The following is a 15,217-nucleotide window of genomic DNA, read 5'->3' as shown; positions in this document are numbered from 1 at the left end:
ATAACTGCCAACTGGAAAGCTTTGGGACACTGATTTGCGGTTCCTGCAGGAAAAGGCCTGGAAGGAGGCCCTGCTTTGTCTTCTATTAGCACCTTTCGCAAGGGAGCCAGCCAATCCGAAGGCTAGGAACACAGGCTAAATCTCCCGATTGTAGCCCCTGTTCCAAATCTACCTGATGGCAGCTTCCCCCGCACGCCATCTTCACCCCACCCCTGGACCTCTTTTTAACTAACTCCCCATCCCCACTTACCTCTTTGCAAGGGCAGCACTCTTCATGCGTGAGGCTGCCATGGAAAGGGAAGAGGTCCATGCAGAGCCCTGCCTTCCCTTTCCATGGCAGCCATCTTTGAACAGTATTTTCGTTCCGTGAATGGAAGACTACAAAGAGACTAATTCACAGAACAAAAATACTTTAAATTAGCCCCATTCCAGCCCTTTGGAGGGTGCTCATGGCGTTAAGCACCCGTTCCATCCCTGGAACGTATGGTAACGTCCAGAGGACTTCGTTAAAATGCTGTTACCACTATTTCCAGCCATTGGAACGGGTACTTAACGCCATAGTGGTAAACATGACTGCTGCACCCTGGCTTAGTTTAAATATCTACAGACAATCATTTATATGGCCCATAAATCCAGAGCCTACTCTTGCCTTTTCAAGGAAATCTGGAAAGTTATCTCACTGCCATTACTGACTTTAGGACTTGATGTTGAGGTGAAAGGGCGCAAGTGACTCATACACCCTAAACATTCAGGCTCACAGGGGCTGAATGGGTGCATGGAAAACAGCACATATGAATTGCAGATTTCTGGTAACATTAAAAAAAACGTGAGATCCAGGGAGCTAATAGTTCAGTACCGAAATGCAGAATAAGAGCCATAACAAAAGCACAGGGGGAACGAAAAAGAAGGGTTGATGCGATTGTCCAGAACTTGAATACGACAATATACACTTTTCTGTTGATGGCAAATGATCGATAAAACCTGGACGAGGTCCAAAAACTGCAAGAGAAGGGCGGCGGGGTATAATCAGAAAAAAAACATTGAACTGATTCTATGGCATGACAGGAGGCTTCATATTATGCATTACAATCTTTACTCTGAAACCACAGCAGCAAAGAAAAAACTTTTACAAACAAATAGTTTCAATAACAGAACTAAATAGAGTTCAATGTCAATGCAAGGGGGACTCCCCAATCCATCATGGAGGACAGGTCATGCTCTGCAGGGGACCAATGAGCAGGGACCCTCCTCTATATATGTCCTTTAGTCTAAACCCAACTACTCTTTCTTTGCTGCTGACACCACAGCTAAGTCACTCCTTTTAGTTGTGCCTTGCATGTTAGTCAGTGGTTGCCATATGAATTTGTGCATCATATATAATATGCTGGGTGCTTTACTGCTTTCACCTTGGGAATTGTGTTTCCTTATTTTGAGTTTATTCTTGCAGTATTGTATGAACTGCCACTTACTTCGTGGCGTCTAACCTAAATAATGGGTTGCGAGCGCCCGCGCTTTATTTGTAGTGTGGTTTCCTTTTATGAAGCGAGCATTTCACTTTTAAGGAAACCTTTTTACCTACCCAACGTGCACGGGCCTGTCTGAAGCTTCAGCTTCAAGCCCGTCACACGTGGGTTTGGGGCGCCGGGCAGTGCCGGCCTCTGTGTTTATTTTTCTTTTATTAATTGGTGCGAACTGTGGCGCGCAGGTCATTTGAAGGCCTTGGCTTCAGACATCACGCGCACAGGCTTTTGTTTGTGTTTCCGTGTGCGGCCCTTTTAGAAGCTTTAGGTTCAGGCTTGTCACGCTTGGGTTGGTGCGCCTAGAGCGCCGGGCTGTTTTATTTTAACTCATAAATATGTTGTCAGCTGTGGCGCGCGGGTCTTTCGAAGCCGTTGCTTCAGACTTCACGCGCACAGGCTGCTGTTTGTGCTTTCCTCTGTCGTGCGCGGTCCTTTCAGAAGCTTTCGCTTCAGGCCAGACGCGCGGCAGGAAGTCTACTTATTTGACAGGTTCGTCGGCTAACCTCCGACCGGCCCTTCTCGCCCCAAACACCTCGCGCGTTGAAAGCTTTGCTTTACTCCCGGCGCGGGAGGCGGGGTGCTTAGTGATAGGAGTTTTCCCTTCTTATGTGCTGCCCCAGGCCCGGGGTTAGTGATGAGCAGCGCTCGGATACCTGCGGGTTCGTAGCGCTATATAATGCTGAATTATTTAAATTATACCGAATGAGGTACAAAAGAGTTTTTCCCTTTTGAGGAAACCTTATGGGAAAAGTGCAGGTTTTCCACATATGGCCCAAACACTTCAATCCCCACACACACCCTGGCAATAGCTTTGCTTACTAATGAGCAGGTGAGGGGAGCGCCATGTACCATCTCCTTTACATTTTAAAAATACAATACAAAAAATGCAAAGTGTCTCTCACTATTTTGGCAATGCAGGTATATTGCATCAGAGTTTTCGGCACAGATATTATGAGTGCCGCTGCCTGCTCGGCTTCAGGTTTCACCTGAGTTTGGATGCGAGGATTGTTCCCTGGCGTGCTGCTGGTTTCCATACCCTGCTAGGGTAAGCAGCTTGTGGTGCGCTTGCTCAGCGTATTCCTTTGTTACAGCAATAGTTAAGCTGTGTGTGAAGCATTAACGCTTCCCTGTTGTTTAAAGAATTACTTTGCTTTTATTTATTTTCTCATTTTATCCTTCAAAGAAAAGACAGGGGTTGGTGGATGAGGTCGTTAACAGACCTAAAGGGGGCTTGGGCCTTCCTATCCAGCCATCATTCAGACGCAATCCTGTGCTAACCTGATATTTCATGTCCCTTTACAGAGAAAATGTCTGGTTAGTTACTCTCTTTTTTCTATTAGGTATGTTCAGGACATCTCAGTCCGTTTACTTCCCTTAGTTTTTTTCTCCTCCCCTAAAAGGGGTCAGGTACGCAGGTTAGGAGGAGTACCCACAGTTCTGGTCTGTTCCTCATAGCCTGTTTACTTATTATATCTCTGCTACTGCATGGTCCTTGTTTCTGCGACAGATAATTTGGAGGACCATACTTACCTTCACAAAGGCGCTAAAGAGCTTAGCCGTCTTTCCCACATCAAAGGGACGGTCCTGGGAGGCAGTGCCATCCTCTTGTTTTGTGAGCTAACCCTCTCACCATTGATAGGATAGTCCTTGGTATCCTTCTTTGCCCTAGGGGAAAAAGGGAAGGACCCTACGAAGGAGGAGTGGTAGCTGTGAATTTAGGTCACATATAACCCAGTTTGCTCAACTGGCTAAAGAGGGAAGTAACCTCTATTTTCCCTATTTGATGAGCAAGTGCTGTGCTACTTGATTGAGATCTTTTTGCCTGCTCGGCAACGCCATTGCCTCTGTTCTTACGGAGAGGCATAAATACCCCTCATGTGAGGTAGGATTGCTCAAGGGCAACGCATTCCTCTGGGAGGTAAAACAATACAGTGCCTCCAGGTTCGGATTATAATACTAGCACTTGAAAATGTGCGGATCATGAAGGGTTGGATTATAAGAGCGATTGCCTGCTCGGCATCGAGAAACGCCTTCATGGCCACAGGATGACTTAAGCCCTTTCCTGTACGACTTCACCCAAAAATTGTTATTGGACAGGTGGCTTTTATTAAGATCTTTGCTCCTCAGGAGAATAGAGCCCACTCTTTTGGGTGTTTTTTCCTAAGTCTGGCTATCCGGGAAAAGGCGCATCAAGAGATGCGCACATTTACTCCTCTGTTCGAGGGGCTTGAGCACAGTGTTTTTTGTTCCTTTGGAGAAATTGTGCCGACAGGAGTCCTACTAGACCTAGGATGTCTCCTGTAATGCCTCAGGTGTTAACCAGGTTTTTTCTAAAAAGGTGTTCACCTCAAATCCCTGGGGTTGCTGTAGGTTAACAAGGATCCACTTTGCGCACTTCCTCTGTCAGTTTTCCCCTGCCTCCTTCCCCAGTTGTCACTAAGTCAAGCAAGTTTCTTAATATGAGGGTCAGTGACCTTATTTTTGGAATGGGCGGTGTTACCAGCGTCCCTCACGGTTTCTCAATTGTGAATGAGATAACTCTGCTCCCACTAATTGGGGGTGGGGACAAGGGGTACTTCCAATAATCAACTTGAACGTTTTAACATCTATTTGTGGCACCTTTAAAATGAAAGAGTTTATTATGCTCATTGTTTCCTGTCTCCTGGTGGATGATATGGTCATGTTAGACCTCAAGGATGAGTGCTGGGGGTTCCTGTTTTTCCTCCTCATCAGGAGTTTCCTCTTCAGTTCCACGTGTGGGCTCACTCTTATCAATGTCCCTCTCTTTCAGTTTGGCCTTTCCCATCAGCCCCCTGGTGCTTTACCAAGTTAATGAAGAGGGTGATAACTCACCTCAGTTCCAAGGGGTTCTGGAAGGAGGTATCCATCTTCTCCCCTGGAAAGGGAGGTTTTCCCTCAATTAGCTGACCTGGATGGGCAGATGGCCAGCTCCTTCTGTGTCATTGTTCCAAACATCTTTGCGAGAATCTATCATTCTCGCATTTAGATTAGCCTTTTGGATTTGTTAGCAAACTCTGTTGCAGTCAAGAGCCGGTCCGGTAACACAGCAAGTAGAGCGCTCGCTTTGACATCTGTGCAGAGCCTGCTGACGCAGGATCAAATCCCGGCAGGGCCAAACTCAGCCTTTCATCCTTCCGAAGTCGATAAATGAGCACTACACACTGTGGGTAATAATAAGCAGTGCTCAGATACCTGAGGGTTTGTAGCGCTATATAAATGCTAAATTATTAACTCTCTCTTTGCCATGATCTTGTACGGTTGGAGTTCAGATTGAGTGGTCTCTCTTTTTCCCTTGTGAGAATGTGGGTGCCAGTGCACTGTCTTCAGACTGTTCCTCCGGGATTGCTCAGTTCCGTTTGGTGTGTTTTTCCTCCTTTGCCAGGATAGCAAGAGTTCCGAGTTCAGCTGCGCAAGCAGAAGGCAAAGCTACTGTTGGCTTTCTCAGGGGAAGGGGGCCGGGGGTTCCCAGCCCTATAGGATTTTACAGTGCACATCTTCTAGTATCATCCCTCTCCACCAGTGGTCTATCTCTGCCCCGACAATTTTCTCTTATGAATGGTCCCTTCAAGGGTTCCTCTCTGTTATTCATTAAAATATATATTTTTCATCTCTTGCTGGGGCTTCCGAGGTTGCTCTATCTGTGTCATCAAGGACTTCGGGTTAGCCTTTAATAAGACTGTTTCTTTTAGCTGGCAACTGTTCGGTGAGTAGGTATGTGACTCACATTTTTGCTTCTGTTTCTCCCTTATAGCAGAAATAGGTAGTTTCGGGGGAGCTGTTTCCAAAGGGTAACATTACATGTCGATGATTGCATTTAACTGCCATTATCTCAGCGTGACATGGTCGCTAAGGGTGGAAACAGTGGTTTGGCAGTACTTGGTGCGCAGGACCTTCAAGTCCATTGGCATTGGGGTTCCCCCTTAGCTAGGTGTTTTCTTATAGGTAACGATTACATCGTATTGGATTAGCGCATTTTTGCCTTTCCAAGGAAGGATTGTCTGTGCTACAACTGTTTTTCAAAGTTATCCAGGTGTTTTCTTCTTTCCTGTTAAGGCGCGTTTCCTGTATCAGTCCTTTAGATATGGACAGTTGAATCCGGGGGGGCGGGGAGATCACTTTTTTATTGCCAGAAGGCGTAACCGTAGGGTTTCCTCCATCTATTATCCAGGTTCCAGAACATTTTGCAATGTATGAGTTATTAAGTGTTTTAAAATGCTTAAGTTGGACTTAACCCCTAATATTCTCAGCTGCTATTCCTGTGGGAACACTATTGCGGGGTCCCTTGCCCCTTGGACCAAATTGATTAAGTAGGTTTTGCAGAGAGAGGGAGTTAATTACTCCGTTGGTTCTTCAGTTGAAGATGCTATAGTGTTTAGGACGTTCTCCTGTGGGGAGGGAATTATCAAAGCAGCTGATTGGTCATGGGAATAATAATAATAATAATTGGAATTATTTTATTTTATCACAAGTGTATTGCTCAGGTTGGGATTATTGGGATGCAAAGGCTTTCAATTTGCATAATATGAAGCCTCCTGTCATGCCTAACGTGACAGGGAGTTTAGATTCTATTAAAGACAGGAGGTGAGTATTATCCCACCCATCCTTCCTTTGTTTTCTGTTTCTTATTACACACACCCACCCTGTTCTATTTCATATTGTTTCAGCTTTCGGGTGAGAAGTCCTATCCAGAAGAGCTTTGTCATATCTTCAGGTTGCGGAGAGGTTGAGATCCCTCCAGTTTCGCTTTATCCTTTCTCTGCGCTATGGAGTGGAATCGTTACATTGGGCGTCTGGTGCAAGACAGCTGCAGTAAGAGGAGTTGGGTTTAGAGTAAAGGACATATATAGAGGAGGGTCCCTGCTCATTGGTCCCCTGCAGGGCATGACCTGTCCTCCATGATGCATTGGGGAGTCCCCCTTGCATTGAACTCTATTTAGTTGTGTTATTGAAACTTTTTTGTTTGTAAACGTTTTTTCTTTGCTGCTGTGGGCTCAGCAGAGTAAAGATTGTAATGCATAATACTCGCCTCCTGTCTTTAATAGAATCTAAACCCCCTGTCACGTTAGTGAGGAGGATTTTCCATTGTTTTGCACTTAGTAAACACACAGGTCAAACTACAGTTACAATTCCAATTGCTTGCTTTATGTTATGTTCATTGTTTTATTGGATGTAAACACTTAATGAAAAGAAGTTCTAAAAATAGTTCTAACATAAATCATGTCAATCCACTATCCCTCCCCCACTTTACAGGAAATAAATTGCTCAAAATGGTATAGCTGTATGACCTATGGACCCTTCTTGGTCAAGCAACGTATGATTTCTTAATGAGAGAGATGAGCGCTCAAAGTAACGAAGGATGAAGGATACTCAGCAAGTCTCCAGTCAATCCATTTTTTTGGGGGGGACCAGGACCAGACATCCCGGTTTTGGAATGACTGTCTCGGAATTTACCCTCTGTGCCCCTGTCCAGAAAGTTTTTTTTAATTTAAAAACCCTGTCCCGGTTTTGACGAATGGTGGGGTCATAGGGGCGGGAGGCAGTTTCGTTTTTTTGGGGAAAGTAGGGGTGACACCTTGCTAGCCAAAAATTATAAAATAAATAAACATTGTCATATTTAAAGAATTTTCCGTAATATTGAAACAATTTTCACTTTACAGGATGGTCTCGATCCCCCAACCTTGCAGGGATCATTGACAGGAATTAACTAATTGCACCACAGAGACCAGTTGGGCATCGCATAAGAGCAGGGCATATAATAGCAATCCGAGCAAAAGCTCCTTTGTTGGTAACATGATTACATCCACAGTCAAAATGCAGAAAATATTGTGGGATCGGCTGGGGCTAGGAGGTTGTGGGGGAGAAGGGAGTGGGGTGCGGGGACGGGTGGTGGGGCTGTCGGGGTCAGGGTGTTGTGTGGGTAGTATTCCTTCTTTTATGTTGGTGGCCGTCCCGCTTTTTCATCTTGAAAATCTGGTCACCCTATCAATTTACTGAGATTAATTTATCAGGTTGGTCAGAGTGCAAGGAGAGGCTTTGCGGGCTGAAGACATGTTTGAGCGATTGATAACTAGGGGCGCAATTCTGACTCACTCCAACATAACGCTCGTGCAGCAAGACAGTGTGGATTTCTTCCTAACAGCAACAGCTTTCAAGGTAGGTCTTTTGATGGCGGCCACACTCACCTTGATTCCAACCCGTGCCCTAGTGCATTAATGATACTCGTGTCATGTATTCTGTCCAAGCAATAACTACAGCTGTAGGGAAGTGGAAGTCACCAGACCATTATCACTATTTTTGGCAATGTGTGCACCCTTTCGACTGCTCCCCGTGTGTGTCACCACTTTCCTAGGGAATCTATATCCAGGGGTGTTGCTAGGTTTGGGAGAGATCCGGGGCTACCCTAATGTCTGGACTGTCGGGACTCTGGGCTAGCTAGCCTTTTGGTTGTAGCCCCTGAGATTCTATCCGGGGCTACAACCAAAAGACCCGGGGCTATAGCCGCCTCAGCCCCCCGCCCAGCAACGCCTTTGCCTATATCACTGAAGATTCATGGGGTATTCTTGAGCATATTAGACATGATTTGACTGTAATGTCATTCTTCTCTTTCTGAGATATTTGGGCATGGTAGTCTACAGACATCCTACCTGATTTTTCTACAAACGATGGTGTTTATTGGCATGGCGACATAGCTCAGAGGGTTGACCCCCAGTGTGGAGATCTGGAAGCAATGTGCAGCTGGGCACACACAGTCTTTCGCCATTACATGAACTGAAAAATAAGTGCCTTTGAGTTTGGTAATAATAACACTGATTTAAGTACTAAAAGACGATTCAGTTTATGGGCAGCAGTATAAATATGGCAAGTGTTACTTCGTTGTCATAGTATTTTACAGATTGTATGTTAATAGACTTTTATACTTCGTCAAATCACCACCATCGGAGTTTCAGAGCATGTAGGGGTGCGTGCAAAGTGGCGTACAATGCTCCTGCAGGGGATCCAGACCTTACTCTGCTGGATGAAAGAAGTCTGTACTTTCTATACTCGTAGTCTCTTCTTCTGCTGGTTTGTCATTGGCTTGATTTCCATGCAGAGCATCACTTTGATTGGACGGATTTTCTCCACCTGCTTACTGCCACGCATGGGTGTTTCCATTCACTTGCGCCCTCTATCGTATGGTTGTGTTGTCAGACCACTCTCCCAAAGTGGGGATGGCAAAGAATGACCTTTTTCTATATGCGCGTGCCGTGCTTTGGGATGCTCTTATGGCCTGGAGGAGCCACACATTAGTGGCACTGTCGGGAGAGTCAGTGGTCCCTTAAAACAGATGTCCACCAATGGCTTTTAAATTAATCACCTGCCTTAGTGACATGGAGGAGAGTGGCCTAATCCAATACAGACTCAGGCTTCCACGCTAGATTGGGGCCTTCAAGTCTGCAGATTTCAGACACTGCGTGTACCTTCTCCCCGGTACATGACCACATCCAAGCGTGACTGCTTCAACCTCCATGTAACAGCCTGAATCCTCCACCACTGTCACATCATATTGTTGGCAGGACATCTGGAGCACTGGCTTGGAGTGTAGTTGGCACCCTCACCCCATACATCGTAAGGGCTAGGTCTCCAGAAGGTGGAGTGCCCCCCCATTCCACTTGCCGGAATGGGGGCACTATGCCTGGGGACCAGGGATAGAACGCATACACAAACTAAAGCCCCTTCAGTTTCGGTGAGTCTTTGCAGTGCCCAAGTCAGCTGCGCCGCAGTCTTACCCGCAGTATTGTGGTTGCCTCCTCTTCAGCATTCCAAACTCTAGATTGCTATATGAGCTGCCCTCAGGTCTTCAACTTTCCATCTCTCTTCCTCATGCTGGTGAAATTCACCATCAGGGCAGTATGGGCCCAGAACTCTCTTTCTCAAACCATATGTCGCCTTAGAGGGCTACCTACTAAAAGATAATCATTCTAGTTCAACTTATCAAAAATCATCATCGGTCGTCCACCATTTGAATTCTAAATTGCCCCTCTGATTAAGTTTGGCTTGGTATTGTGACATCATTCGCTTCGAAGATCTCTGAGGCTTACAAAATGAAACTCCACAAATACCATTATATTTACACCATCCAGTGGCGCCTTTCTCTCATCAAGCTTTCTAAACATCTCTGTTCTAGCAGCTATTTAAGGCACATACGGTTTCCAGCAAACACATTTTCACTAAGGAATCCTACTGTAATCAAATTATAAATAACTTGCTACTTAAACAATTCTGGGAACCGCAGGAATCTGTAGGAAACTTCAGTCGTGTTACGAGGGAAATTATTGAAGGACTCACCTTTGAATTTCAAGGCAAACTCGTAAGGGTTATACAACGTCAAGACCTGCTTGTGTGTTGATTGATCATCTGCGTAGAATATAAGTTCTGTTGGAAAAACAAACACAGGAAGGTTTCCTTCCACAAGCTCTGGCTGCCTTGTGTGTTGCTGCATTGGCACAGACTCCTCTTGTCTTTGGTGGCGGCTTCTTATCGGGAATCCTCTTGTCTCTGAACTTGCTGCGGTTAAGCACTCCAGAGCATTTTGGCAGTTCTGCAAAAGAACGATTTAGATTTATGATCAATATTTTCCATGATGCCTGCACTACCTACTCCAATAAGAGATTTAATCCAGATATACTGTTTTGACATTTGCTCACGGTTGCTAGGGCGCATTTGTCAACCCTGAGAAACACTTCCACAAATATGGGCAGACAGCTCCTGTATCCTGGCGGCTAGTACTTCAGAGGTCTGTGCCAAAGGCTTTGTTGGTTTGTTCCTTGGCGCTCAGACCACAAATGCACATTTCAAATGACCTGTTCCCAGATACTACGGGTCTGGTTCACCAACATTTCCGCCGAAGCAAATTAGGCGATTGCAGCAAGCATCTATGATTTGCATCTGCTACCATCTACCTGATTCATAAAGCTCCAAACTAGAGAAAATCTGGAGATGACCGAGAGGCTCGGGTGAAATTGCAATTCACAAACATTTGCTCAATGGCATCTCAAAGAGGCTCCGTGCATTTTTAGATTTGCTCCAGGTTTAAGCTTGAGGAATCAGGTGTCACGTGGAAGGTGCAAAGGGGAGATGCTCAAAGGTGTGCTCTGATTTTCTCCAGTTTCAGAATCTTAGGGCTTGATTCCCAAAGATTTGTGGTGGAGCAAATCAGGAGATGCTATTGGGCATCTCAGACTTGCACGTGCTCCCTTATACCAAACTCCCAAAGTCTAAAACCAAAGCATATCTAGAAAGGTCCTAAAAGAAATCTTCATGAGTCATGAGGTCTGTTACTGGATAAACAGATATGTCACTTTGTAGTTCTTCTTATGGAAATAAAACAGTAGATGTTAAGCAGTTACGTACCATTTTCTTATTAATGTTACATTTTACAATGAGTTGTGTTTATTTTAAGCACTTTACAGTGTGCCTGAGAGCTCTGTCAGCCTATGGGAACAAGTCAGCCTGAGACCACATTAAAAGCTGAGCATTACCTCCTGTCCCCATTCCTCATCACTGTCCTTACATATCTGAAGGCAGTCCACATTCCAGACAGAACCTCAGAATATGCAAGATCTATAAAGGGGGTCTGCAATCTACAGCTCTCAGATAATTTGGGCTGTGACTCCCATGATCTCTCATCATTGACTATGCTGACTAAGGCTGATGGGAGTTGTAGTTCAAACATCTGGCGAGCCAAAGACTGCAGACCTATGAGCTATACTTTTACTCTGATCCCTAATTGCCACTACCTTTAACCCAGCTCCTCCTGCGTTTTCTGTCTCCCAGGTAGTGTTCACAAAAATTAGGGCAACCACACGTCCCGGCTATGTAGGGATGGTCCCGGAATCGGGCTCACTGTTCCCCGTCCCCACAGTTTTTTAAATTTAAAAACCCTGTCCCGGTTTTGAGCAGAGGGCAGGCAACAACAACTATAAACTTAATTTACATTGAACCAGTTTCAGAATTTTGACATCGTAGGATGGACTCGAACCGCCAACCTTTCAGGTATGAAATACTCACTAACTGACTGTGCCACAGAGACTGGTTTCGAAAGAATAGGACACTGAGTCCTGTAATATCAATCAGAGGAAAGGTTAGGTTTGTTTTTAATTAACATGCTAACATTCACTGCCAAACAAGCACAATTTACATTATATATTATATATTAGTTATATAGAGGAGCAGTGCTGGAAATAGTGTGGGTCTGTGTTGTGGAGGTGTGTGGGGGTGTGTTGGGGGAGGGGTGGTAATGGGTGGACTGAGAGGGGATAGTCTTTCTTTTATGTTGTTGGCCGTCCCGTTTTTTCGTCTTGGAAATCTGGTCACCCTGCCGAAGCAGGGCTGTTGCAAAATGCAAACAAGGCATTGTATGGGAGGATTGATCCAAGAGACCACCCTCCCCTGCATCCTCTCCCCTCTGTGAAGTCCATGGCTCGTCAGGGGTTCCCCCTGCCACCAGGGCCCAGGTGGTGGGTGGGCCACTGGCTGAAGACATTGACCAAACATGCTGTATTTAGATAGGCCCTGGAAACCATTTTGTGAAATAAAGATGGTTTGAGCCCTGTGCACCACAGCGCGGCCCCCACCCTTGGAGAGTTTCACTTATCCCTGTGGCAGCAGCTCTCTGGCAGATCCGCTGAGAGCCCGTTCCCACGAACAGACGGACATGAGCTAGTGTTAGATACCAACACTGTAACATTTCACCTTCCGCAGTGTATCGCTGTTCCCAGTATGACCCGGCCATCAGGGCCGGGGTGTAAAAGAACTGTAAAATGGTCCCCTGACAAAAGTAGAGTCCCCAAATACTAATGAGCAAACCACCTGTGATGAAACTTTTCTCTCCATGGCCTTTCTGACTAAAAACCTGTAACCTCCATGAAGATGGCAGAATGTGTACTTATATGACATTCGGGATGAAGTACCCACATCCCCGTAACTATGCGCAAATAGTGAAAGTGTCCCGGGGGTTTTCATGTTATGTGTTTCACCGATAAGACTGCACCCCAAGGTCCCATGCCATAACTGAACTAATGCTGCTAGAGTGCAAAGGAAGACAAATACAACCCTATTGGGAGCTCATGTAAGTGATGCACGAAAATGCACCATATGTACGTCCAAGCTCACTATGTGTCACTGCCGTCAGTCTTATTAGCGGGTTGTTCCTGCGTGCTCCACCAACCTTACTACTACCTCGCTTACCGCACATGTATAGAAAATGTAACAAAATGTTGTGGATGTTAAATACTTAGCGTATAGGTAACGCGTTTGAAATGGCCATGTGAAAGGCACTAACAATGTCAAAACATAAGCTTTGAAAAGACTCAATGAGTATTGTATATTATGTGAATGTTTATGTCTCTTCCTCTTAAATCTGCAACACACGAGGAAAATACCTTTGTGAGCATATGCAAGGCCATTCCCCCTTCCTCCCATTGAAGCCTGCCAGACGAAAAAGCAGAGGCCTGTGCTGCTCTGCTCCACCTCCCCCAATTCGACTGGAGCCGCTTCAAACATTCACATTCCCCCGCAGCACCCAAGGCCACGGCCTGCCACCTGAATTATTTACAACCCAGCAGTAAACCCCGGCCTTAAAACACAGATCCAAAGGCGCCCTTTCTTAGGCTCCACGACCCACTGGCTCACCTTAGGTTAATGGCCCCTGTAAAATTAGGACACCCAATATTATAGCAACACTACAGGAACACATTCATAATGACTTCTAACGAGACATGATAACTCGGACAGCCCGTCCCATGCCCTGAGACCCAACCTCGCGACCTATGATACCCGGTCAACAGGACGATGGTAACCATGTATTGATGTATCACCAAAAGACCCTACTCTAGGTGCATTCCTCCTGTGTTGCATTTACCTGTAGAATAACCTATTGGAATGACTGCGGTGTGCGTGGCCTTAGGGCAGAGAGTCAGGAAAGACGTTCATCACTGACACTGGTCACGGCTGGCACAACACCACCGTCCGGATGAGCCCAGCTGACCTGCCCGGCCCAGCCCAGCCCACGAGGGTAACCAGTGACGTCCACCGACCACGGCAAACCACATCGCAGCAGCACCTATAGTTAGTCGTCGCCACCCAATCCCCACGAACTTGTGCCCCCTATAGCATGTAGGTTCTTATGACGCTTTTTGTAAATATATACGCCTGTCTTTGCTATTGTCAGACAGAGCGCTCTCGGAGTTTGCAGAGTCCTTTGCATGCCTTATTCTGATTGATAAACTCCCATTTAAGCTCACCCGCACTTTGTCCTAGTCCTATTCCCATCTTGGGAGAGTCCATTATTGTCTCTCATTGTGGGGAGGATCGTGCTATCTGGGGGACGCTCGCCTTCAGCATTGTAAGCATGAGAACCCCTATGATAGCGCTGTTGCAGACCACATACAATTTAATCCCTCTTCGTGTTTTCCAGGTCACGCTATTGCATCCTTGCACCCCCTCATTCACGAATGGGTCACGCTATTGCAGACCCATGGCAAGTCTTCCAATGACATGAGCCAGCAGGCTGACAATCAATGCCAAAGAAAGGGATGTGAGGGAAGATGAATTGTGGGGGACTTCCTGTTAGTCTTTCTTCACACTCATAACCTTGAGCTTAAATGCAAAAACCCTATGAAGCTCAGAAGCAGTGAACGGGAGAGGTCGGAGGTCTGTGTTTCAGAATAGCAGGTCACCCTCTCCCCATGATTGGTGTTCCTTTGGGCTATATAAAGCAGTCATGACTGCCTCCAACTGGTTGTTGCTGGATCCGGGTTGAATGCAGTTGTGTCCATTGTAGGAATTGTCATGAAACCAAGTGGACTTCACAGAGGACGGAACTCGGATTTATTTCAAAAGGTTTATTTTGGACTATGTACAACGTTGCTTCTCCAAATGTCTCTCTGGGTCTTTCCCTGGTTTCACTTACTGTCTTTTGTACAGAGTTGTGCCGATGAATGATGTCTTGATGTTGTGTGGCCTAACCTGGTAGGCCACTGGGTGGACAGCATTGCTAAGATGTCTCATGTACTCTTGTTGCAGCTCTACAGTATTCTTAAACAGGTTCCACAGCATCTCCCAGAGTTGGGGTGTCATGGAGGATTTTTAGGGGCCAAATTGCTTTTGGCTCACTGCCCTGTCTTGTGGCCCAGAACCTACAACCACCCTACTCCTTCTTACACCTATGCTGGCTGAGTCAGTACTCAATCGTGCCTATGTCTGTAGCCTTCAACCTGGGTATCGTCCAAGCTCGTTAACTTTCTGCCACACATTTGTTCCTCCCACTTCCGCCAGACAACAGACAGCCTTACCTTGTCTTGGTCTGGTGTGCGCCTTATGCTTCCAAGGCACCAGCCCGGTGTCACTTCCTGCTCCTTCTCTCTTTCAACTGCCTTTCCTTCTCCTTCTATATTCTCCACCTTCCTATCCCATCGTGGTTTTCCACTCTCCCTCTTCTTCAACTTTTCCAACCTCTTTGGATTCCCGCCTCCTCCTGATTGCTCACCTTCTTCAGCCGTTCTTGCTTTCTCTCCTCCTCCAACCTCTCCTGCTTTCTCCCCTCGAATCCCTTATGTTCATCTAATTCCTCTTGCAACACCACCTCCTCCCGCACCTCCAACTCCCCTGCACCTCCAACTACTCTGCTCATTTACTGC

At 46.1% G+C, this 15,217-nt stretch overlaps 1 protein-coding gene across 1 annotated transcript in view; it reads right to left on the bottom strand.

Annotated features, from left to right (window-relative positions):
- The window catches only part of MOSPD1 (motile sperm domain containing 1), a 371,546-nt gene that overhangs the window by 215,515 nt on the left and 140,814 nt on the right, over positions 1 to 15,217 (bottom strand). Inside the window, exon 2 of the mRNA XM_069612820.1 lies at positions 9,867 to 10,119. Within this exon, the coding sequence (XP_069468921.1) occupies positions 9,867 to 10,020 (154 nt within the window). The 5' untranslated portion in view covers positions 10,021 to 10,119. The remainder of the gene's footprint in view (positions 1 to 9,866; positions 10,120 to 15,217) is intronic.

This window comes from Ambystoma mexicanum, chromosome 5p (assembly GCF_040938575.1).
Source record: "Ambystoma mexicanum isolate Mex_15411 chromosome 5p, UKY_AmexF1_1, whole genome shotgun sequence".
Lineage (NCBI taxonomy): Eukaryota > Metazoa > Chordata > Amphibia > Caudata > Ambystomatidae > Ambystoma > Ambystoma mexicanum.
This window is presented reverse-complemented; position numbering and strand designations above follow the sequence as displayed.